This window comes from Acartia tonsa, chromosome 7 (genome assembly GCF_053477335.1).
Source record: "Acartia tonsa isolate MP-2025a chromosome 7, ASM5347733v1, whole genome shotgun sequence".
Taxonomy (NCBI): domain Eukaryota; kingdom Metazoa; phylum Arthropoda; class Copepoda; order Calanoida; family Acartiidae; genus Acartia; species Acartia tonsa.
This window is the reverse complement of record NC_137266.1, coordinates 18,344,493-18,371,194: the sequence shown is the minus strand read 5'-3', so window position 1 is coordinate 18,371,194 and position 26,702 is coordinate 18,344,493. Positions and strand designations below refer to the sequence as shown.

General features: G+C 30.6%; 2 protein-coding genes across 3 annotated transcripts in view; one reads left to right on the top strand and one right to left on the bottom strand.

Annotated features, from left to right (window-relative positions):
- uif (sushi, von Willebrand factor type A, EGF and pentraxin domain-containing protein uif) overlaps window positions 1-26,688 on the bottom strand; it is a 129,435-nt gene extending 102,747 nt beyond the window's left edge. For both annotated transcript variants that reach the window (XR_013881370.1, XM_080167764.1), the window contains exons 1-4: window positions 26,345-26,688; window positions 11,199-11,292; window positions 4,482-4,566; window positions 3,845-3,928 (exon numbers count right to left, since the gene is read on the bottom strand). Coding sequence is in view for 1 of the 2 variants with exons in the window: in XM_080167764.1 (XP_080023890.1) it covers window positions 3,845-3,928; window positions 4,482-4,566; window positions 11,199-11,292 (263 nt within the window). In the remaining variant the exon portion in view is untranslated. The remainder of the gene's footprint in view (window positions 1-3,844; window positions 3,929-4,481; window positions 4,567-11,198; window positions 11,293-26,344) is intronic.
- Window positions 1-26,702, top strand: part of LOC145325001 (b(0,+)-type amino acid transporter 1-like) — a 355,348-nt gene that overhangs the window by 160,773 nt on the left and 167,873 nt on the right. The gene's annotated exons all lie outside the window — the stretch shown is intronic.

Genomic DNA, 26,702 nt, shown 5'->3' with positions numbered 1-26,702 from the left:
AAATTGTATAAAAATGACATTAACTATGGTCCAAATTTGCCTAATCAAAGGTAACATGACCCTGGGTCTAATTTTAGAATTTTAGAATAAAATTAGACTATATCGCTGTAAAATATACAGGAATAAAGTAATACGTAGTTGATTCGAAGAAAAATATTTTAATAATTCTGATTATGTGTGCTTATTTTATGCTTTAGCATTCTTCTGTTGCTAAGATATTTGTAGACAAAATTATACTTGTAAATTCTACATCAGAAAATGAATTTATGATAGGTATTAAAATATCAACAAAAAATCAACAAATTAGCTATCCAAATATCCTTTTTTATATTTTACATTGTACATAGGTATATATTACACCAATTTTAGCCAATTAGAAACCTAATTGTCATGATGGGGCAGTTTTGAAAAATCACGAAGTTTAAGCTACATATATAAGATCCATTTTTGAAAAACTTACAATACCTATAGTTTTTTATAAAAATCTGATGTTAAAAAGTTAGCTGTTATTAGCGCAGCTTCTGTAAATATAGGGCATGATATTACGATCACCCTTCTTCTGATTTAATTTTTACACATATTTAATATATTACAGTTAACTATTCTTTTTTATCTTAGGTATACAATTTGTGCTTTTCGTTGCACACTACTTTTGAACAAAATTGTACTTGTTAGAAATACTTTTATATATGCCGGTAAGATAAAAAGTTGATTTAATTTGAGAGAAAAACGGTTACAACATGTAACATGTATGGTGGTGGAGATGAGAATCAACAAAAAGTTGAGCCTATAAAATATGAGCTCTAAAAGTAATAAAGTGTATGAAAGCCTAAAAAGTTTCTCCACATCAAAAAAAGGATGTCTTACAAATACACCAAATAAAGATCCTTCATATTAAATTGGAGCAGGGGTTAAAATAAAATAGTTTAGGCGTTTTGATTCTGTTATGATCAAATTGCAGTACTTACAGCTATAACGAAATAATGTGTTTTGCTATTTATTTACCCATTCTGTGAATTAAAATTATTGGCGGAACAGTCTGAACACTGCTAGTGCCAATCAAGATTTACCAAGAGTGATGAAAGTTTTCAGGCATAGCAATAAGAGAACGTAATCATAAAACTTTGGGTATCAGTACAATTTACAATCTATTGTCCCCTCCCTCCCTGATTAGAATGGCAATATAAAAGTAACCCCTGGGCAGGGGACGGTACTTTAACATGGATATAAAGGATTGTGCGTTCAAATAAAAATTGAAAAAAAAAACAATTTCAAACATCCCGGAGCATTTTAAATACACAAAAAATCAGAGTGTAACATCCTAAAATATGCAAGGTTTATTAGTCTGAAGCTAATGATCTCGGGAAATTCTGTTCCGAATTAATAGTGCTTTTCCGGTAAACTCTAAAAAAATATTGGGTTGGTTTTAGGCTATTTTCAGGCCTTCTACATATTCCCCTAAAGACAAGGGGCGAAATTATTAGTAAAATAAATCAGCATGTTTACAATGTAGTCCTAATGTCATTGGAAATGAAAAATTTAAATTTAAAATTTTGAACTTAAAATCCTATTTATCCTAGAAACTACCCAAGGGATATAAATCAGGGGATGTGAAGGGTGGCAAAAAAAGCATGATAAAAAAAGAAAATACAAAAAAAAACAAGGATCGCAACATCCACAAGTGCAAATTAACGAGTTTTTTTTGATAGAAAGGTACATTCAGAATAACGATGTTCTATTATATTGAGTAGTACGCTATTGATCTGCTTGATTAGATTGAGCTAACCACTGAACCGATTGAGTTCTCGCTTTTAGGGAAGCTTTAAAAGGGTCCCTTTAGGCTTTTTTCTATGCCCTCCTTCCCACTTCGAATTCAGTAGTCCTATTTCTAGGGCCACAGCCGCTTGCATTAAATAATATCTTTTTAAATGGTAGAAAAGTTTAAAACAAAATAGAGTGCTTTTAGAGTAAGGTTTATAGAAGATATTTTAGAGTAGCTACACTCCTCCATATAACATGAAATGAAGAGGTATAGAACTATGAAAAAAGGAAAGGGGTTTGAGAAATTTCAAATGGTCAACGTACTTTAAAATATGCCTGAATTAAAGGGAAAATTATATCAGTAGTTAGTACATTTAGTAATAAAAAAAGTCTTATTTTAAAGGAAAAGTAAAGTAGGGAGAATTTCCATAAGTCATTTGGACTGTTTAAGATATTATTATAACAAAAAAAAATACGGTGGGGTGGGAATACCTCTAAATCCCTTGGCAAAGCCCCTTAGGCTAGAGGCGAAGCTACTAGTATTTTGTGTTTTTAATACACCCTTTATTCCTTACAGTTAAAGTGACTATACATACATAGTAAATAACACCTTGTCATACCAGATTTTTCTGATTTTATATCTTGGTCGACTTTCCCTTTAGAAATCGATACAATACAACAACAAAATAAACCCCATATTTGGACGATGACTAATTTTTTCAGGGATAAGTCATTTGACGATAAATTGGTTTATATACCCAATGATGATAATCTTCTCTTGAAAATTTTTATACAGCTAGTTTGAAACCAACCAATCAAAAGTCAATAAAAAGTTTTTGAGGCAATGTAGTAATACAAATGTAACTTACGTTACATCTTGATAATTTTCGTAGTTTTAGTTCAATTGGATCGCAGCTACTCTTTAAAAACTTTGTCTCCTGTCTCACTCTTACATTGTCCATCAGTTAGATTTCATAATTGTAAAGTATAAAAATTAGCTACTTTAATTTCCAACTTAATCTAAATTAAAATAGATTGTTCCTTAAAATTAAAACACTATTTTTTTTATTACCATTAAGTTAGAAATAAAAAGAATTTAATATACTTTTAATTTTGACAAATCATCGTCGTTTCCTTTAAAATAACCCACAAAAAAACCTTGTACAGTAATTACAGGTTTATAAAATGGGTATTAAAGCAATTAGATTGGGCACTTTTTATGTGTTTTTCACCCCCCATTTAATTTTCTCTCCAATAAAACTGATCATAAAATAGTCAAATTGGCTAATTTAGCGTATAGCTTCTTTAAGCTGTGGGTTTAACATAGAAAGATATTTAGATTTAACTAAAATCGCAATACATGGGCTTTTAGGGGTAGAGCATAGGCAAAAAATAGGGTAATAAGGTAATATAGATGTCTAAAGCTATAACATTATTAGTGTAATAAAAGAATGATAGAATCTTAGATAAGTTTAACCATTTTCTGTATATTCTTTCTTTTTTATTGGAGTCAAGCTGCTCTATATATTATATTTTTGTATAATTGTATGAAATACTTGAAACATAATGATAACCAAAGTTTGATAACCATGTTATCTTATTAGTTGGTACAAAAACTTTGGGTACTTTTATTGAGTTTTGATTGCTTGGTTCAAACTTTTCAACCAATATTTTAATCCACAGAAGTATATGAACACTACAAATATGATTTCATTAAGAATGTATATTGTATATAAAACTTTCTTTTATTCATTGTACATTATTTTTAAATATTTTCACACAATTATTGGTATCTTGACACATAGATAATGTTAAGTTTTATTTTCTCTGTTGAAATTGATGTTTTAATCAACGTGAAAATACACTAACACTGGTTTCTGTTGGTTTTCTGGTTCTTTCCCTTAAAATTCCTAGCGGGCACAAAATACCTTTTTAAAAAAAATAGACAATAAAAGTAGTTTTTTTCTATCTATCCCTCTCCCTCCTTATTTTTAATTTATTCATAAGTAGGAGAGGGGGGTTTCTGTGCTCGATTGGGTACTTTGAGGGAAATATGATACAACCTTTGTCTGTGCATGTTTACCTGGCAGTTAAAGAATCGAGAGCTAAGCTAGCAGTGAAGTTATTCTGTGTGTAGGATTGAATTGAAACTAGGCTACTTCCATATCTGCAAAAAAAATATTCAAATTATTTTTTAATATCATTTTTTTATAGTTGGAAGAAGGGACAATCAAGCTTTTTAAGCGAACCGATGAAGAAAAAAAATCAGTAGCCTGGGGTAGGGAGTGCAGAAAGGTGTCCTCAGCACCCTCCAAAAATGGTATTTTAAAGAACTACCTTTCCCTTTTACAACGAACAAGAATTCACCTCCTTATGAATAACTGTGCAAGCCACGGAGAAACAAGTTAAATCAGGTTTTGAATAAGTTGTCTTATACCTATTTTATCTATTCTAATGGCCGAAAAATGGTTTTCTCGTATTCATTCGAATCCGGTGGATAGGAACCGGTTCTCATCCATACGAAAAAACTATGTCTAGCATCGTATTATATCCAGTTTTCTACGAATATAGAAATGTACAATCATAAGATTAAAACCAGTTTTTTTAGCCGGTGCCTTCGGCACCTCGGGGCTAAAAAAACTAGTTTTAATCTTATAATTGTACATTTTATATCCGCGGAAAGACGTTTATAATACGATGCGAAAAATAACTATTCTTACCTTTGACATAACTCCGAAGCTTTTTCATATGAATGTTTGACATCAAAGAATTGATAACAAGTCAAGCCCTGCAGTGTCCAACGACCTGAAATAAAAAGCAATATTAACATACGTAAAGATCTCAGCACAAAGTTTACTTGTTTACTTGTGCAGAGTAGTGTAGTAGTTGCATAATTACGTAAAAATCTTCGACGAACTACATCCCTTCAAGCAAGGGTTGGTTCCATTCCGTAAAATTTGCAATGTTTAGAAATTGTTGTGGAAAATATTATTTTGCTACCTAATGAAATAACAAAAAAGTTTTTTTGTAAAACAGTATAGCTATTTCTTCTATTCATATTTATTTAGAATATTAAAGGGGAAATGTCTTGGCTAATATCATAAGACTTTGTAACTTGTTATCTTTCACAATTCCAAACAAACGGTTGGTTGTCTGTAGTAGTTAATTTTCACATAAAAATGTTGATTGTGCAATACCTATATCCATGGGGATGTGACTAGCATATGTAAGAAGCCTTGATCTCTAGTTGATCTGCTAACACACAGGGAGAAAGGGAAAACTGGCATAAACTTAGTTAGATTATCATTATTGATTCAATTCATGGCGACAGATTTTGAAGCAGGCAGTGGTAAGCTGTAATTGTTATAGATATTGATAAAATTACTATAAAAATCGCATATCAACTGGCGAAAAAGTGAGCAGCAAAACTAATTTAATCCTACATCTTCAGTTCCTAGCAAAAATATTTATTTTTGAGTTGGGAGTTTTTTATGTTATTGTTGTTAGTGTTAAGGAGTAGTTGCAGAAAAAGTGTAATTTTAACAGGTAGACGGAGATGGGTCAACTCAATGTAAATGTGTCACCCCCCCCCCTCAAAAAAAAAAGTAGAACAATATGAATAAATAATTTACCACCAATGTATCGTCCCCTCCCTCCCTGACTTTTGGACTTAATAATTTGAGGCTTGAAAATGAAACGTGTATGTTTGTTTTTAAATTTAAAGGGTTACACACAAACGTAAAAATTTATGGAAAGAAAAAGTAGTTTTATTTAGAGGAGGCCATGAAATGATGAAATTAAATGTAATATAAATAATTCAAATGAAAATTTTCTTTTTTTTTATAGATGTATTAGCGGGTGCGACCCTAGCAGCAATAAAATGGGTATGGAAAGCAAAATATAGCCTAAAACATCCTAAAAATCAATCTTAAGCTTTAAAAAAAACCTACTTCATTATATAACAGGATGTAAAAGAAAAAACTAAATTAAATTGTGTGATTTTCATTGTGTGTATAAATGTGTATACGTTTGCACAAATGTACCCGGAAGAAGTAAAAGTGTCCAAAACAATACCACAATGCCAATTTTGAATTTAGAACAATAATTTCTACTTTTCTGCAAAGGAAATTTAGGAAACAAAAATCGGTAAAAAAAAGTGGTCATATTTTTGACCATTTAAAATCTCCGTTTTAAAGGTAAACTTTCGAAGAATAAAATAAACTAGATTTTATAAAAATGCAATTTGGTCCACAAGTGCATGATCAGAATTTAATGATAATTTGAAAATTATTTTAAATGCATAATAAGTTATAATTGTTGATTTGTTTCCTGTTATTTTAAAGAATAATTCAAGAAAAATTTGACATTCCTCTAAAGCTTAAAGATTGTTTGCACATAATTTAACATAAAAAAAATCCTCCAATTTTGAAGGTATACAAATCCAGTGAAAGAAAAGCAGTGCCCCAACAAACGGCGGACAAAGAAAATGTCAAATTTTCATGTTTGTAAAACTTGACAAGTAGTTTAGGCAAAAGAAATGCATGGACTTTGGGATAGGCAATATGGGTGGCAATAAATACCTGCAAGGGGTCCTAACCCTGCAGGGATACCTATCACCCAATGTAACCAATCCTAAAGTATCAAACAAACGAAAAACTACCCTCTCTCCTTATTTTAATTTATTCCAAAAGAAGGTGATTTTTGCTGCTCGAATGGAATGGCCAAATTTTCCAAATTTGGCCTATGCTTAAATCCCTGCAGAAATAAATTTTTTCATAAGTGTCATACATTACACAGTAACATAGAATTTGTAAAAATTGCCAATTTTCTATAATTTGACAAGAATGACAACATCCATTTTTGAATTTGTAGGTATGTATTATAAGTTTATTTAGGTTTTGTAGGTATGATATCATTTATTTTAAAGAAACTTTAGAAGATAAAATTTAAGATCTAGTCCACTATTATTTTGTCGTTTTAAAACAAAAGGGCTAGGTAACAAATTATACTTAAAAACTGCAATGCATAAGAAAAAAGGGATTTAATTTGAGAAGGTGTAAAACATTTTTTTCTCAGAGTTTAAGGGGAGAAAAAAATAGTTATGCACTGTTTGCTAACAAGGACGAAATTCTGCATAATTGGAATTTAAAAAAAAACTCTAAAAAAGGAATTCCAAATCATTGAATTTAGATATTGTTTAGCGGCTTCACTTCTAGCCTCCAGGGAGGAACAACGTGTCCAGCTGTAGAAATCTTTTGTTAAACTTAACATTATAGTTATAATGATGATTTGAGTAAAAAGAGTCCCTAGTAGAATTTTAAAGAGGTAATGCGAGTTTAAAAAAGGAAAATTCTACCGGTTATTTCACATTATCATTAACACGGATTAAAATCTTGTAGGGGTGCCATGCGCCAGAAAAAATGTACAAACTTGGGTCAAAGGATCAACAAGGCTTTGCTGTGTGTATGTAAATACTCACATTAGCCCGTGAAATAGTGAGAGCTAGATGGATAGATAGATATACAGAGAGATAGATAGTTAGATATTCTCTGCTGTTTATCAGTAAATACTCAAATTATCCCGTGAAACAGAGAAAGCTAGATAGATAGAGAAAGAAAGATAGACAAGTAGAGAGAAAGATGGATTTACAGACATACTGTTATGTTTATGAAAATACTCACAAAAGCCCCGTGAAAAAGTAATACTATGATCTTATTTAGTTCACGTGATGGGTTAAGGCTTTTTTATCTTTAAATAAATCAGAAGATCATACCTAATTCACAAAGATATATGAACTGAGAAATAAGAAAAAGAAAAAAGACACAAAAATGTGAAAACGTTGTAGGTATGCAAAAATAAACTGTGTTTGCAAATTTTTAGTGCAAATTACTTCAAATTTTGATTTTTCACCCCTATTAGTGTTTCACACCTCTAAAATATGTAAACATTTATGTCAGAAAAAATGTACAATAATGGGCAATATCTAAAACCCAAAAAATCATTATTGAAATACCTATGCACATTTGTATTGTTGCTTTTAAAACAGTTTAAGTCTTTTTTTGGGATTTTAATTATCTAGTTTAAAAATGAGCTTCACTTCTACATAAATCGTCGTTCTAGTAGATTTTATATGAAATAATTTCAATGTAATAGTTTTATTGAAAACAAGATAACTCAATTATTTTGAGATAAAGGAAGCGGTAAAAAAAACTTCAGTAATAAACTAATTTACAATATGATTTTTGGACGCATCTTAAGGTCTCGTTAACCGTTAAACCGATTGGGATTTGCAATAAAATAAATATATCTACTAACCAAAGAATGGTTTAATGTTTCTTCATTTTCTTAAAAATTACCGCCCTTCCCCCTACAAAATCATAAATTCTTTCTCTCCAATTTGTGGAGAGGATTAATTTATAGTCCATTGTTCTACCCCTGCACTTCTGGCACTAATTTGAGACCCCACCTTGCGATACAAAATGACAACAATTTTTGCGAAACAAATTTTCGTAATTATACCTTGGTCCGCAATTATAGTATTTTTATCCCAAGGTCCGTTTTTACCACTCAAAAAGTTTAAATCGTGGTTTAGTTTTAAGAAATTCTATCTACACCCCCCCCCCCCCCCATTCATTTGTTTGGTGCTTTCACTCTAAACTATTTCTTTACCAATTAAAGTCCTCTTCACTTAAATAAAAATTCTTGAGCTTAATCCCTGCGTGTATTTTTAAGCCCTTGCTTAACCTAACCTATCTTAGAATAGACTATATGATGTTTCCTTTAAAGCCACTTTGACCATTGGTAGACTAGAGGCGATACCAATAATTTAAGCAAAAGAAAAAAAAGTTCTTTTGACATTTTAATGAAAATGTGGTAAAATTTGATTGTAGTAATCGCATATTAAATAAACACAGGGATCTAAAGGGATAAGACAATGGATATAAAGTAGATGGTGCTCATCCCAAATGATGATAATCAAAATTACTGATGATTAGATTAATGTTGATAATTTTGGCACCAACCAATCAAGGTTTAGTAAAAGTACCCAAAGTTTTTAAGCAAACGAATGAGAGAATAAAACATTTGGTACCAATATAATTTACAGTCCAATGTCCCCTCCCTCCCTCCCTGCATAAACAAAACTATCAGATACCGTTTCAATAAATGCGCAACAATGGGAAGATTATATCCACTAGTAGCGAAGCTATAACAAGAAATAGGTTAAGAAACTTTACTGTTGAATGGCTCATTAAAGTTTTTTAATCATCCTAATATATAAAGCAGTACCTAAAGTTTTCTAGCTTTGTCTGAAGCTTAAGATTTCAAAAACTACTACACTTTTCTTTAGAGGGAGGATTCACATAGGTCACGTGGTGATTTTAGGCTGTATTAATATCAGATTTACCCCCTGAGATGGCTTTAGGCTATTTGTCCCCTATCTACCCTTTAGATGCTAGGGTCGCAGACGCTAGTTTAATGTAAAGTAGAAGCTTAAGAGAGGTTCTGGGTAATTTGAAGCTATTTTATCTAAAAATTTAAGATACTCTACAAGCTGGGACGAAGCCGATATTCCATAATAGGCAAAGAGTAAAGGAAGAGGCAACGACACATCCGGACAGGCGTAAAAATAGTGTTGCTGCGCTCCTAAATGAAATAGCAGACAAGAACCCGTATGGCGTTAAAAAATATGGCAGCTTCCAGACGGAACATTCAATTCTTGTGAGAAAATTATTAAATATTTTGTGAAATTTCCCATGGGTGAAAAACTATACACTATTCAATTCAAGTAACAAGAATAACAACGTCCAAAAAAAATAAGAAAAAATCAAATTTAAACATTTCGCAAAAACGATAGCTTTCTATGTCAAAAATGAATCTAAATGTATTTTAAATAGGTATAAATGTACAATCTTTTCCACCTATCAGAAAAATAAGCTTTAATTGTATTTTTGGCAATAGAATAAAGCCTAAAACCAAAAAAACATTATTAATTTATATCGACGGACAGAACAAAATATTATAAAATCTACGCTTGCAAAAAGACATGTAATACCTATTAATTTGTGTGTTTATATCAAAACATCGTTTCAATCAACTTTCCATGGTTTTTATTCAATTAAAGAAAAAAAGGGAGCTTCGTATTTATATTTTAAACTAATGAATTTGTATGTGTCAGCAGTCTTCTTTTCCTTTTTAAAACGAAGCTTTTTAATAATCAGGGTCTGTCAGTGCGAGCGTCCGTAACAGATATCTCTAAAGCTGAGTCTTTAAATGTAAGTATGTCCAGTCCAGTGAGTAAATGTAGGATAGATTTATATGGTAAAATTCTAAATTATTTTATAATGAAATGCGTTATTACTCTATAGCTATTTATGTTCATTAGTCTGATTTTTTTTATTTGTTAACCTTCGCTTTTATGGATGTAGTTATCATTGTTTTGCTATAAACAATTCCTTCTACAAAATAAAACAATCATATTTGTATAAAAATACCTATTTGTGTTTTAATATCAAAACACAAAGGATGGAGCCATATTAAGATTTATTATGACATGACTTATGTAAAACATATTATAATGGCAAGATTATGTATGTATGTAAATAAAATATCAGTTTCTAGGAAGTAGCATTGATACTTATGAACTTGATTTGTCTGCACTTTCTTAAAGATATTATAGAGTAGAGTATTCAGGTTTTTATGTCTAAAGGTTAAGATTTCGATGACTGATTGAATTCTCTACTTCATACTTATGCCTTTTAATGGTTTTAGGCTATCTTATTGTAGATTTATGTCTTGGGATTTTTTTAGCTATTTTTCTAGCCTCTAAAGCTCTTTTAATACATAGCCTTTAGATGCTAGTGGCAGTTCCGCTAGTATTTGGTATGGAACTATAATCATTTAAACAATTTTTGGAAGATTCATTTATGGATATTTTTATCCTTGTTTCTTCATTTACAATTGAATAACATGCAATAAAATGAGATGATTTGCATATATTAAGTATATGTAACAAAACATTGAGATTTCATGAATGTTTTAGAATATAAGAAGCAATTCTGTTATTTTTTACTAGATCATATTTAACAATTGTCTTTTCCTCAATCCTCATATAAGCTGGGAGATATGTTCCATTTCCAATCCTTACCCCTAAATCCTCATTTTTTACTTGTTTTGTTGCTTTTTTAAAAACCAGGTACCAAGTAAAAGACCCTAAAATAATGGTTAGGCCTAACTAGTAAATGAAATTTAGAATCCAATTCATCCGGCTAATAGATGGATCTTTTGCTTCAGACAGGCGTACTATCATTTTATTTTGTATTTAAGCTCTTTGCTGTGTAATAATTCAATAATTTCTACTATCATTTCATGCATATTTGAAATATCTACATATATGTTTAATTAAAACTATTCCAGAAAAAAAATAAAATCGAACTTACCTTTTGGGCAGACAAACAGACCCTTATCGTTGCCAGGTCCAGCAGCTATCGCCAGCGTGGCCAGGAGTCCTATCGACCCCAGCCTTAACCACATCTGAAAAAAAATATAAAATTATTATAGCAATATTAATAAATCCTTTAATTCATAAAAAAAATTAAAAACACTAAAATTTCAATTATTTCAAAAGCAGTTAATATATTTTCCAGTATAGATTCAATTAATATCCAACCGGATTAGTAGCAGTTCTAAACTATACTGAAAAATCATGTATCGTATTAAAGAGAATTTTTAATACATTTTTTTTAATCATAAAATTAATTCACGTTTTATAGGCAATACAGTTTATAATACGATGCGATAAATAACTATTATCACATTAACGATAACAATACCTACCCATACAAAATAATCAAAATAATAAACAAAAATCCGCTAAACTATGTAAATTACTTATAATGAACTGCCATAGACGTCAACTGAGATTGAAACACAATGGTTTAATAATCCCCCCCAAAACACTTTAGAAAGTTAACCCTAGCGGTCTAAGGGAGAAAATACAGGGAGGGGGAAGATATTTGACTGTAAATGATACTTATACCCAAAGTTTTTTAACCAAGTTATTTTTTTCATTGGTCTACCTAAGTACGTTAGTTAATAACGAAACAGGAAAACTTGTCTTTACAAAAAATTCCTTTAATACAAAATTTTTAATCCTTGAAATTTGGGAAAACTTAAAATATCTTGCATTGCCCTATAACCCTGTATCCCTGACTGAACTGGTCAAAGTCAAAAATGAAAATATGTCAACAGAGATTAAAATCATTGAAAAGGGTTAAACAAAACAACAAAGGGGGATTAAAATGGGGGGGGGGGTTAGTTTTTAATCATTTTTATGTCCCAGACTGTGGACAATAAATTAATACACTTTCCTAATGATAATAAACAAAATTACCCTTTTTGTTGATTGTTTTGAAAGTTTAGGCACTACAAGTTAAGTTTGGAATCAAAAGTGCCGGTGTAATTTACAGTCCAATGACCCTCCCCTCCCTTATAAGCACTAAAAATAGATAATTCATTTTAAAAACTGTTTAACTTTGATAATTATCATACATACCAAAGAATCTCGAAATGAAAAAACAACTTAATATGGTTAATTTACAGTTTAATTTATACCATGAGTCTGAATATTTTCATGTATTTTTCAATTTGAATTAGATTATTTTTTTCAACAAATAGATGGATATTGTGTTACAAGATCTCATAGATGATCAGGCTTAATATAAATCCAAGGTAAGTTTTAACTTAAGCCAATTAATGGGCTGATTCAAGACATTTTTAGCCCCTCCTTGCCAAATTTCTTAATTTTTCAAGGCATATATACAGAAAAACCATCCCGCTTCTTATGAGGTAATTTCATAGTCAGGCGAATCTGCATAGAGATAATAAAAAAGTTTTCGTTACAAACAAAATAGATATTTTTTTCAACCTCAAATAACAAAACTTTGTTTTAAAGCAGGGATCTTAAGGGATAAGACAATGGCCGATAGAATAATAAAAATCCCCAATGATGATACACAAAATAAACCGCACTGTACATGACAATAAGTGGTTGAAACGTTTGGACACTCAACTTGATAAACAAACCAAACAAAATTCAAGAAAGTCACAAAAGATGTTAATCCAAAGATTAAAAAAACGTTATTATAAAACTTTGGGGACTAGCGTAATAAACAATGTCCCCTCCCTTCCTGTGTTTAAAGGGCCTAAAAAGTTCACGTTGGGTGGTCACTCCTTCAAAATAACCAGCGAAAGTTTTGCGCTACAATTCCAATTATCATTTTAAGAATGGAGGGGAGGGGGGGGGGGAGGTTAAACATAAAAAAGTTCCCAAGTTTTTGCTTCTAAAAAGAAACTTGTACGTAAAACGGGAAAATAATTAGAGAAGAATTTTACATCACTCTAAAAATATTGATTTGTATTTAGAGAGTTTTATTCTTTATTTAGGAATAAACAGAGATTTTAAGGTTTGGTCACTTATATTTCGGTATAAACCTATCAAAATCCATGAAAGTACCCAAAGTTTTGAAATATCGATTAAGATCACGCAATGAAAAAACTTTGGGTACCAGTGAAATGTACAGTTCTAAGTTCCATCCCCTAACAATAAAAAGATTTTGTATTCTTTCTTACAGTGGACATAGGCATTATATTAGAACACTTTTTTTTTGGGGTGGGGGGGTTTGGGTAAAATATGGGTATTCTGAGAGCTCTTATTAAATGGGCGTAAATATCATGGGGGAGGGGGGGAGGGGAAGAGAGATTGTTTTACATGGAAATAATTATTGACCTGTGTTTATAACTAAGAGACCTAGTAGTATAAACAGTAACAAAATTGATATGTAAGTAAAAGAGAAGTCTTTATTGTAGTTCGCGTAAATTATGTAAAGAAAGTGGGGGGGGGGAGGGTGAAAAAGCAACATGGTTCAAATAGATAAGACACAACCTTTTTCCTATATTACATCTAAAAATGTAAATTAAACCCTACGGAAAATGAGGATCATTTTAGTTATAAATTGTAATAGGATAAAGCTCAATTCTATTTCTATGTTGCTCAATATGTCTATTATAAAGTATATGTAAAAAGTAATAGTTTCCTAGCTGTATTAATTTTAATCATCTTTTTTTCTAGGAGAAAAAATTCAATATAATGTAGAAAGCTTAAAAAGATATATATAGGCAAATATACAAAGAAAAATATTTAATAACTAAGTTAGCTATATGCATTTAATTAAAGTGGTTATATTATCGATATGCTTTCTTGCAATCCATGTGTATTTAGCAGAGGTATAAAAGGTTTAAATCAATTTGGAAAAATACCTTTACATCTGTTCTATTAATTACCTAGGTAGGTTGAATATATGTTTTTGAGGGGGTTTGGCTATCTATAAAATTGTATTGTAGAAAGGCGATGCTTACAGAATAATAATAAGAACATGTAAAATGTTAATTATACTTGATTATACCTTTTCACCAAAAAATGGTGTTTATTCATTTCCGCTAATTTTAGGCATCATTAATTCATAAGAACCGCATATTATTACTAAAGCACGAAATGTCTTTGGCATTTAATTAACTATCATTTTTAAATAAATCCTTTTTTATTTGCTATTTCGTGTTATCAAAAGTAAAAAAATCTGCGAATGTTATTAAATGCTCGGAAGTGAGTGGACACTATAAAGAAATTACACCATACTTAAGTGTCCAAACCCCCAGTTTTTTATGTTTAAAATATTAATAAAACTATGGCAAGTTATTGATTTAAATGGGTTTGGGGTCCGGTTTTCTATGGATATTTAATTATAGGTATTCGATTGAGGTTATACAAGGTTGGTAAAGTACATTAACAGCACAGCAATAAAGTTCCTTAGCCAAATAAATGTTAAATATCTCAGTAAATATAACAGAAAATAACTTAAACTCTCGTATGGTTCACCCCTCCTCAATCAAATTAGCTTATTGGTGGAAAAGTTTAGACACTAAAAGAGGTATTAAACCAACCAATCAAGATTTAATTAATGTAACCAAAATTCTTATGAAATTCTTATTCAAATGAAAGATAGAAGTGTTTACATAAAAAACTATGGGTACCAGTGTAATTTACAGACCAATGCAATGTTGCCTCCCCTCCCTGTTTGAATAGAAATCTAAACAAAACTGTTTAAAGCACCTAAGTGCACCCCCTTTAACTGACCCCCTACCACATAATGCTCTACATAAGAGATCCGCAATTTAATTACACTGATTTGTCCTATGATAAGCAAATGAACCATTTATTTTATTCTTAGTAGCGAAGCTGTTCTATAATTCACTTAGTCAGTCAGTCCGTTCGTAATGCTATGGGAGGAATGGGATTTTTTCGTCTGCTATCTCAATAAAGACAGCTGATATTTTGAGTATAGATTCCTATGATTCATATATGCGTATCTGGTCAATAATGTATTTTGTCCGTCTGTCTGTCGTTCAGGCAACAAAAGATATAAACCTTATTTTCTAAAGGTTTCATGATTTTCTTTGCATATTACAAATGAACATCTGTTGTATAACTCACATTGTCCGTTTTTTCATTGCATGCTTTTATTGTGATTCGCTACTTTGAGTACCGGTATGATTTACAGACAATTGTCCCCCCATCCCAAAAACTAAATAAACAGTTGGGGAAAGTAAAAAACATAAAATATTTCATGGCCAAAGTCTTTTTTCGAATATTTAGCATGGTGTTAATTGTTAATTATTCTAGTTTTCTTAATGAATACCCTTGAATAGACTATATTCACATTATATATACACCAGGAAAAAAATAAACAAGGCTTGATTTGTTCATGGAAGGATAGCCAGAAAGTAAATTTAGACAAGGGAGAAAAAGTTAGGAGGATAGAGAAATACATTAAAGGGAAGAAGTCGTGGGCTACCAAAACTGGTATTAATTATATTATCTTTATTTTATTATTCGAGGAAAGTTGTCAATAAAACGGTCTTATATATGATTTTTCCGGTTCTAATCCAGCGGATATTAATCAGTTTCGATGCCATACTGGAAAGGAAATAAGAAAACGCCAGCAGTACCAAGTAAGGAATTAGAAGGATTAACCAGAATTCAGTTTTAACAATTTGTAAGAATGCTTATAGGGATGCTACGCTCCTACGAAAGGAAAAAGAAATATGCATTGCCTATTAAAAGCATTATGCGTATTATGCATGTATTATGCTTAAAAACTGGAAGGGATATGTCTAAAGAAAATAATATTTTTTTATCCTAATAAAAAAGATGTAACGTGTGATTAAAATATATGGTTCATATTTTCAACGGGACTTTACATTGTATTCTAGGATTTTTTTAAAGAATCCGAATCACTTTTATTTTCTTAACATATTTAATTTTGAAATGCGCATTTTTCACATTTCTCCTTATTATACTTCACTCCTTTTTATGCTCTTTTTTCAGTCCCATTTTTTAGTAAAATAGCTACTATATAATCAAGCATGTCCGTTGGGCTTCTATTCTACAATTTAAAAATGTTTTGTCGTCCATTTTTAATTTATACGCTAACAATTTAAGTATGAAAATTTCAAAGCATTTAGAGAACTCAACAAAACTTAAGATGAGGGTTAAAACATGTTACCTGCACTGATTCAAAATGAAAACAAATTCCATTAAAAGTGAATAAACTAAACATAAATTAAATAACAAATATACCTTTGAAATGCAATACACTAAGAATATTGAATAATCCTATTCATAAAAAAGTTCATATATATATTTCTTGCAGAAAAAAAACCACATTCAAATTGAAATTTACACAGGCAACAAATGTCACCAACAAAAAAAAATGTTCAGAAAAAAAAGGATACACTTTAAACAATTGAAATAGGTTAAAGGAGCCAGTAGACAAATTTAGTAGTCCTTAATTAAGGAGACGGTTTCTCTCATATTACATAGTTAGGTTTAGCCAATGAAAGTTTAAATGAGCCCCACTGGGTTATTAATTCGTAGGGATATAAAATATCTAAAAATTATTTTAAAAGCGGATAGACGTCTTCATTGGTATAGTATTAGGTTTGAGTGAAAGAACCAATAAGGGTCTTGATAACTATTGCAAAAGGTCTATTTATGCTTCTTTTAATCTCTTAAAAAAGAAAAATATAAGAACTGACTCGATATGCGGAAATTATAACTATTTAATAGTTATCAATTCATTTTTATTTACTCCACTCCTAAGACAGCATGAAGATTCTTTAATTGTTTTGGTAACTAAAGCTTAGAATAGAAAGGTATCGTAATAGTTCTATAAGAATTTTACGAAATTTTATGAAAATAAAGATATCTAGAATTGAAAATAAATTGATTTTCTTTAGCAAAGCATTGTACAAATTGAAGATGGTTTTAAGCAATATTATAAGCATTAAAAAAGATGTGTATATTTTTGTTTTACCCAGCTGTAAGTTAGAAGAGGTATCCTATTTTACAATTCTTAACACACCTATATATGTTATATTCTTCCTAAAAGGGGACTCAACAATTCTAAAAATATCTGCTTTTAAAGTAAAATTCTATCAAATTGATATTTAAAGGGATAAGACTATGGACGATAAATTGATGTATGTCCCCGAAAATGATCCCCCCCCCCCTTGTAGATAGAACTACTATTAGTTAGAACTAACATATCAAAATTTAATGATTGTACTCAGTTTTTAAGCCAACAAATTGGAGAACATAATTCTAAAACTTTTGTTATAAGTATAATTTACAGTCCAATGTCCCCTTTCTTCGGAAAAAAATCTGTTTGATTTGTTATGAAACTTAAGATCCTATGATAACCTATTAAATTTCGGGTCAAAATAAACAAGTTTTACTACCTATTAAGTTTCCATTAACTTAAACGTTAAAATATAAAAAATCTAGTGTCCCTTGAAGACCTAAGTGTGCCAGTTCTCTTTATATTTTATTTGAATGTCAACGATATACTTTTTCATACTATTTGGGACACGACACTCGCCTATAACAGGGGATATTTACATACATATATATTCCCAGGGATTTTAAGGGATAAGACAATAGACGATAAATCTATTTCCATCCCCAATGATGATAAACCAATAAACTTATTGTAAATTATAATCATTTGTTGAAAAGTTTGGTGACTAACCAATAAAAATTTCAAAAGTACCCAGAGTTTTTAAGCAAATAAACAATATAACTTGTTTATGAAACATTTGGTGCAAGTGTATTTCATAGTCCAATTAACCGGTCCCTCCCTGTATAATATCTATAATAGAGTATGTTGAAAATACGAGTTATGTGAAAAATAAGGACAATAATGTCCAAAAACATGCAACTTTTTATACAAAATTAAATATATTTACTAAGAAACCAATAGTCAAAACAAAGTAAACTGTAATAAAGTAATATCATATCGAAATTATAAAAGATAAAAAATGGGTGTAAAAAAGGAAACAGCGTGGTATTCTTTTTTTGATTAATTTATTTACAAAATGCTCGAAAAAAATACTTCAAAAACCTTCCAAATTATTTTTCACATTTCATTTGTGTCCCTGATACTATTCCTACATATTTTTAATATGCATAAGGCCTCACCTTATCTTTCAGGGGTGTATATTAACCCTAGAACAAAAATCAATTGTAGATAAGAAGCGCAGCAAGAAATAAAAGGTAGGTATTCTATACTATATATCAATTCAATACTGTTTATGGGACCTTTTAGAAGAATCGCTTAAATAGAGAACTTTGTCGGTTCAGTAGTAGGCAAGCAGAAATCTAAAGGTACAAGACAATGACTGATAAATCGATGTACATCCCAAATGATAACACACAAATAACCCATCCAGTAGATTACAATTATGGTTGAAATGTTTGGATTCTAAACTTACTAAACAAACCAATCAAATTCAATTTAAGTCCCAAAAGTTATCAAAATAAAAAAAAAACGTAGGTATTATAAAACCTTGGGAATAATTACCCCCCCCCCCCTCCATGTTTAGCAAGACATAATATGATTAGCATTGCCCTCCTTTAAAAAGATATACTATTTAACCCTGTACATTAAATTAAAAGGGTAAATGACTCGATGACATCGTACTACATATGCAATAAGGATTTCTTTAAAACAACAAATATTGTGTTAGCTATTGACCTTAAGTGTTAAGATAGACGATTAATTAATGTAAATCCCCAATGATCGCAAACAAAGTTACTCCTTCTGTAGATTAAATTGTTGGTATAAAGATTTGAACCAACCAATCAAAACTTTTTTTAAAAGCACCTAACGTTTTTGAGCTTATATTAACTCGGTTGTAAAACTTTGGGTACTAGTGTAATTTACAGAATGTGCCCCTCCCTCCTGTTGTTGAAGTAAAAACCTTCCCAAAAAAAGCTTTTTTGTAAGATTGCAAAAACACCGCGTTTAAAACGTTTCTATGTATGTTATAAGAATCCTAGTTGAAGTGCTCATTACATAGTTAAAGTAACACGACATACATAATATTCTAGTCCCTTACTTCTCATACTATTATATCATTTAGCTTTTAAATTAGAATCTTAATTACCGTAAACAAAATTAACCCTTTTATAAAGTTTAAAGCTTTTTGTAGACAGTTTGGAAACTGAAGATTGAATAAAGTTACCTTAACTTTATAAAACTTGGATTATTATTACAATTTACAGTCAAAAGCCCCCTCCCTCTCCCTGTAAAAGAACAACAGAAAATAAAATTGTTGTTTTCCACTATATTAACAAAGCGAATGAAATCAATCTGAAAATCTTAACTTTTGACAACTGTCTATCTAAGTAGGACAATTATCAAATCTAATCTCAACCCTATCCAATTTAGCTATCTGCATATTGCCGTTCAGTTTATTGTTAAAAAAAAACTTTTTTATTAGTTGGAATTATTTAACGCATCGTATTATAGACAGCTTTATGCGGACATTAAAATTAAAAGATTAAACCTAGTTACGAAAACTGGTATCTTTTTTTTATTTTAATAATCATAGAAAATTGTCCCTAATACGATTTAAAACGTGATTTTTCAGTATGACTGAGAACCGATTTTAATTCAGCGGATATCAATCGGGTTCGAAGCCCTACTAAAAAATAATTTGTAGTAGGAAATAAAAAGGGTTTTCCATTAAGTAGATTTGATGGTGTCTACAACTCTAAAAGTAAAATGTTTTTTAAATTGGGACTGCGAACCAAAAACTTTTATATAAAGTAGCAAAATTTTTAAGAACGTTTAATGAATGTCACACCTTTTCTACCTATCAAAGTGAACTTTTTAACCGTGCATGCAACATAGATGTTTGTGAAAAAAAAACCTTGGGTAACAGAGCCAATGCCAACGCCCAGACCAACTCCTTTCTTTATTATTGGGAACTATTCCTTTAATTGGTTTTAGGGACTAAATACTCCCCCCCCCCCCTTAACTGGAAATAAAAAAAGTTAGGGGTTGTTGGATAAACAATATTATAATAGAGATCTTTTTCATAGTTTTGCAAAATTTTAGGATAGGTTATAATGTGGAAAAGGAATGAAAATGCAATAATCAATAAAAAACTTTTTATTAAAGAGGGGGGGGGGGGGTATTCTCTACTGACTGCTTAAAGAAATTTTCGTATTCTTTCTTGTTTATCAATAATGTTATTTCATTTAGTATTGCAACTAACTATCAGATTAAGATAAAAGGATAAGTACTCATGGTATAAAAAAAATGACGACCACAATTAATAAAAGCAATAAAACTAATAAAATAGTTCAAAGTTTTTCTAATACATCACTCTAACTGCTGAAAGACTGCCATAGGCATCATACAATGACATTAAAGCCATTTTATTTATTTTCATAATATTTTAATAAAACTTTTATTGCTCCAATGTTTAACCAAATAACTTCTTAGTACATGTCCCTATCTTGTGTATGTAAATAATTTTTCTTGTGGAAACAGGATAAAACCACTAAAATTACAACAGAAAATTGTCGCCACTTAAAGTTGTACTTTTTTACCAATGAATTGGTTTCACCCCCCGGGGCTAAGTTAGGTAAATGGTTTTAAAAGGATAGGTAAAATTAACAAAAATATCAGCTTTTAAATTCAAGCTAGCTAATAATCATCATTCAGACAGAATGTGCTAGTATTATACTTATAACTAATGGTACAGATATTAAGAAGAAAATATTTTTGACCCATTTACTTATTATTTATGCCTGTATGCATAAGAATAAGCACACAAAAGTGCCTTTTATGGGACAAAATCAGGGTCCTTGGGGGACCTTCAAAACGCCCCATTATAATTTCTATGCAGGGAGGGAGGGGACATTGGACTGCAAATTACACTGGTACTCAAAGTTTTATAAACATATTTTCTCATTTGTTGGCTTAAAAACTTACTTTTAATGAACTTTGATTAGTTGGTTAAAAACTAGGTAGGTAATTTGTTTATTATCATTAGGGATGTATATCAATCTATTGCCCATTGTCTTATCCCTTAAAATCCCTGCATTTCCATGAGTTTGTGTGTAAATAAAAATGTAAATTTGCCGTGACACTTTATAATTGAATTGGCACATGAGGGGAAAATTTGTAACAATACAAATGTGCTGGAATTTTGGTATTTACTCAAAAGGAGTAATTTCTTAATTTGCACCTTAAGGATTAAGCTACTAGAAAAAGTAATCAAAAGGAATAGTTTTATGTTTATTCAGCGATTATAAAAATTAGATTATACCGCATACGGATGTTTAAGTAACCGGTAAAAGAAGAAAGTATACTAGGTAGTAATATGAAATTTTTTTTTTTTTACAGATTAAATACATGGGAGATTTTTAAATTATGCCTAAAGTTGCAGTGCTACCCAGTACTCAATATAACCTAACCTAATCAAAGGTAAACAAAGAAGCAAATGAAAAACTACGAAACCCCTACCTTCGGGGGAGGGGGTGTTTTTTTCTAGAAAAATGCCGCAAAAAGCATTTAGTTTGTTTTTAAAATACAGTAGTACCTTACCAAAATTTAAGCTTCTAACCGTTAAAAAAAACTGATAAAAATAATTTTAGGTGTCTAATTAAAATAATAAACATATCAAAATAGAACTTTATTGCTTGTACAAAGCAAAACAGTAATCGATATATTATTACTTGGATGTTGCACCAGATTTTCATGTACTCTGATAAAGTGTTGCTCACAGCTGGCTAAAATAACGATTCCTTCCCATCCAGCCCCTTACCCCATTTTCCACCATCCTACTGGCTGAACAACCTGACCAATAAATGTGGTCCATATTAGCAAGCGAAATTAACGACAAATTTTTCCCTGTTTCTATATCCACGTAAATAATATATCCATTAAACCAGTAGAATTGAAAATTCATTGGGTGGAGTTTTTAACCGTGTTGCTTAGTGTTGGCTTTTTAAATACTTTTAATCATTAATCAAGAGGTTTTTTGTTATGATTTATTGTTGAAATTAACATATAAGATAACACCCTTTCCATATTGAAAACATATATTATATCCTAATTCCTTTGGCTTTTAATAAGGATTACAATGTCCAAAGTACGAAATTTGAATGAAACAATATGAGAAAGGGGATATTGAACTGTAAATTATACCTACAAAAGGTTTAATAACGCGTTTTCTCATTAGTTAGCTTAAAAACTTGGATACTTGGTTGGTTTTGAATAACAGTGTCAAAGCTTTTCAACCGATAATTTTTATATACAAAAATATTTTTCATTGTTAAATACCTGAGATATTAACAAAAGACTATTGTCATAATATTATAGATCCATCGCAAAAAAAGAACAAACACACCTTTTCTACAATTATAATGCATCTTCGCTCCCAAGAAGTGGTAATATGTAAAAGATTAATAGCCCAATTAAAATTAAAGTTACCTCCCTAAATATTTTAATTTTTTTAAACCAGGCAACTATTTATTGACGATATTTATCATTATCAACTAACAGCATTTTGATTATGGATATAGCATTTAGATAAACTATTCTATCTCCAATTTTTCAGCTAACGAATAAGAGAACATGTTTGTAAAACTTTGGGTACAATATAAGTCCTCAAAGTTTTAAACCAGCGAATAAAAGAAAATACTTATAAAACGTTCTAAAGTCGTGTGTATAATAGTTTCTCAGGGAGTAAAAAATCCCCCCGTTCTGCCTTGGTTTAAATTGAAATTTTTATCTTGCAAGAAAATAAGTTAGGCACTTAGCAATGCATTTAAATAAAGTAACTTTAGACTTTCTTCAATGATAAATTTAACAAGGATGACAACATTAATAGTTAGCGTAGACTAGTGCATCTATAATACAAAGTAGAACGATGTCTGTCTGTCTGTCTGTTTGTAGCGAAGGATCTTGCTAACCACTGAAACGATATGGTTCTCCTTTACAGGGGAGCTTCTCATAGGTCCTCGGCAGGTTTATAACTATTTTGGGGGAGGGTACCACTACCCTCCAAAGATAATTTCCCCCTTCAAAAAAAAATTTCTTTTTAGAACTACAATTGAAAGTTGGCGGGTCGAATCCCCAACTCAAGGGCCCCTAGAGTCCTCAAGGGCCGTAGTCCCCAGTATCCTATAAAGTAGTAAGGATTTTTAGTCTGAAGCTAAAGATTTTAATAACTAATAATCAGATTGAAGTCTCCTTTTTAGGGAAACTTCACATAAGTTCCTGATTGGTTTAAGGCTATTTTCATTTTAAATTTTTGCTTTGGTATGTTTTCGGCTACTTTTCTGGGTGTATATTATCCCTTAGATTCTAGAGAGAAAACCGCTAGTAGAATCAAAAAACATGATTTTTTTCAATTTTTTAGCAATTATTAAGATCCCTAAAAAGACTGGACTGATCAACATACATTTTTTAAGGTTTTTAACTGGTCCCGAGTAGGTTTTAGGCCATTATAGAAAAGCTACACTTACAAAATATAAAAATACAACCCTTCTTGAAAGGTTTACTATTACTAAAAGTTGCATATGCATATGTTAAGTGAAAATAAATAAACTGTGGAAAAAAAAAGAAATTGTCGAAATCTTTTTATTTTTAAGGTAATGAGCAATAATATGATTTACAATCCTCAATTGTAATAATAAATTAGCCCTTCTGTAGATTAAAATTATTGGTGTATAGGTTTGAACATTTACGGTTTGTATTACCAAATCAAGGTAACACATGTCAAAGAATAAAGGGGCGTAAATATAAAACTTTGGGTACCAGTATAATTTGCAGTCCTTCTTGATTTTCGAAGAGCTATAATAAGTTCAAGTAGATTAAAGTACTATTTCTGTAATCAACGATTTTTCTAAACCCAAGAAAAATGAGAGATAAGTAGATTTTAGGTTTCTAAAGCATTAATGTGAACCAAATACAATTATTATCAGAGAGAGAGGGGACAATGGGATGTTTATTACACTGGTCCCCAAAGTTTTATAATAACGTTTTCTTATTCGTTGGATTTTCAACTTCAGGGACTTAAGTGTAATTTGAGTGTTTGTTGAGTGTTCACACGTTTCAACCACTAATTTTAATCCACAGAAGGGGTTAATTTATGTATCATCATTAAGGATGTACAATGTACATCAATTGACGGCCATTGTCTTATCCCTTTAGATCCCTGAATATTATATAAGTAAACTAAATAACAGTAAAATGGTTAATTTTGGCATGTTATGTCAACAAATCACAGAATATGACCATTTTGTTAAATTAAGTTGCAGTACCATAATTTTGATAGCATTTTAATGGTTCCTTTATCCAATTTCAATGGAATGCTTTAATGGCGTGAGAAAAAGAAAGCCATATGTCTTTTTTTCTCCACACAGAGCATTTTTTTCTTCCGTGGTTTCATTTTTGAGAGCGAAGCTATACTATAAGTAGCTTAGGAGGAGTGTGTCCGTACGTCCGTCGTCCAAATTATAGAATTTAAACAAAGCCATTAATTTCAAAGCTAAATACTGTATCCAATAAGTGATCTGTTGCTTTTTTAGTCTAAAATACTTTTTTTTCATTGCTCTAAAATGCTTTATTTTGCTCTTTAAATTAAAAATGTTTTTGTACCTAATTATTTCAATCATTTAATGTTAGTGTTAAATTCAAAAAAGAAGTTTATGAAGATTTTATTAGCGATAGAAAAAGAGAAAATTGGTTAAAACCGGGGGAAAAAAACTCAAATATTGCATAATTCAAATTGTTTCAATATGAAGATCCTATTTTTGGTAAGTAAAGTCCCAGATATTCTTATACTAAAGTAACAGGATGTTTGTCTATTTGTTTGTCTGTGTGTCTGTACCGAAGGATCTCGCTAACCGCTGAACCGATCGGATTCTCCTTAACAGGGTAGATTCTCATGGGTTTGGGAAGGTTTATAACTATTTTAAGGGAGGGTACAACCACCCTCCTAAGAGAAATGACAAAAAAATAAAAAAATTCAAAAATATATGGGAGACTTCAACGTAACATAAAGAGTTATCGTAACATAAAGAAATAACGTAGATACTTTAACAAACAAAAACATCTAAAGTGCAACTAGAGGCTTCTAGGGGCGTATCCGCTACTAAACACATAATGTAATGGAGTACACTGCTAGTTTGACCCAACAAATCAAGAAACCAAAATTTTAAGCCAACGAATGAAAAAGGGTAATTCTCAGGGACCTTTTCTTTAAGGGATAAGACAATGATTGCTTGCTTTAGTATTTTCAATAATGCTTTCTTATTATGAGAAGTAAAAAGGTTTTTTTCCCCCTTAAGTACTCGCTAAACACTTTTTTGCGCCTTTATTTTACGTGGTTTTAGACAAAATTGCTGCACCGCCCTCCCCTACATGCTATGGGTTCAGCCGTTAGTAATATCAAACAAAGAAGAAACAATTTTTCAATATTAAGCCGCGGGGTATCTTTGAGGTCTCGAAAAAAAAAGGTTTAAAACGTTGTCAGAGGCATTTTTAATGATAATAATCATAATAAGTAAACGTTTCCTGTTTTAAAAAGAAAGTTTATTAATAGAAATTTTAAGGAGGCGTTGCACGAAAATGAGTTTTGAAAATAAATGTTGTTTCGTTGTGGATTTCATAATATACAATTCGTGTTTTATCCCCTTTTAAACATCTATGGGTTAAAAGGAGGGGGTCAGAGTAATAGCCTAAAACCACCCCAAGACATTTATTGAGCTTCCCAGATTTGTTCAACCCCATATCATTTTCTGAGATCTTCAGCTTCAGATAAAAAACTTTACTTCTTTATACCTATTGAATTGATCTTTCAATGATAAAACGTTAATGATATATATTATTTTATCAACCTAAGACTAAATAGGCATACAGTTGACTTTATTACATTAGTGTTAAGTAGTAGATAGAGGGTTCTAGAAGTAAATAATGATGTTCAAATAAATAACAATTAAATAAATTAGACAAAAAATGCAACGCTGACATTATTGATAGGTTTATTATTACTAAGTTGTTTGCAGAATAGGTAGTAATTTGTCGCATCGTATTATAGACAGCTTATTAAATAAAATTTGTCATTAAAACGATGCTGTACATGATTCTCAGTTTAGAAGTATTCTTACCTTTCTAGTATTTATCTGCCTGTCTGTTGCAGGTTCGAATACCCGACAAAATTAAATTTCTATCAAAACGACATAACTATAACAACAAAGTTTATCTTAAAAACACACTTATAAAAGTCAATTTTAGAGTCACTAGTTAAAAGTCACAAGTTCTAAAAATAGGCCTTTTTATGTGTAGAAAAAAGGCCTAAAAATGTCAGTTTAAAAAGTCACTTTTTAATATGCGCGCTATAGGCCTAGCCGCACGTCAAAATCTCTCTGGGTAAACTGAGGCGAGATTTCAAGAAAAATTGAGCAAAGCACTCCAAATCAACCCCCTTCCCCCACCCCCTTACATTAGTTCTAAAACCATATTGAT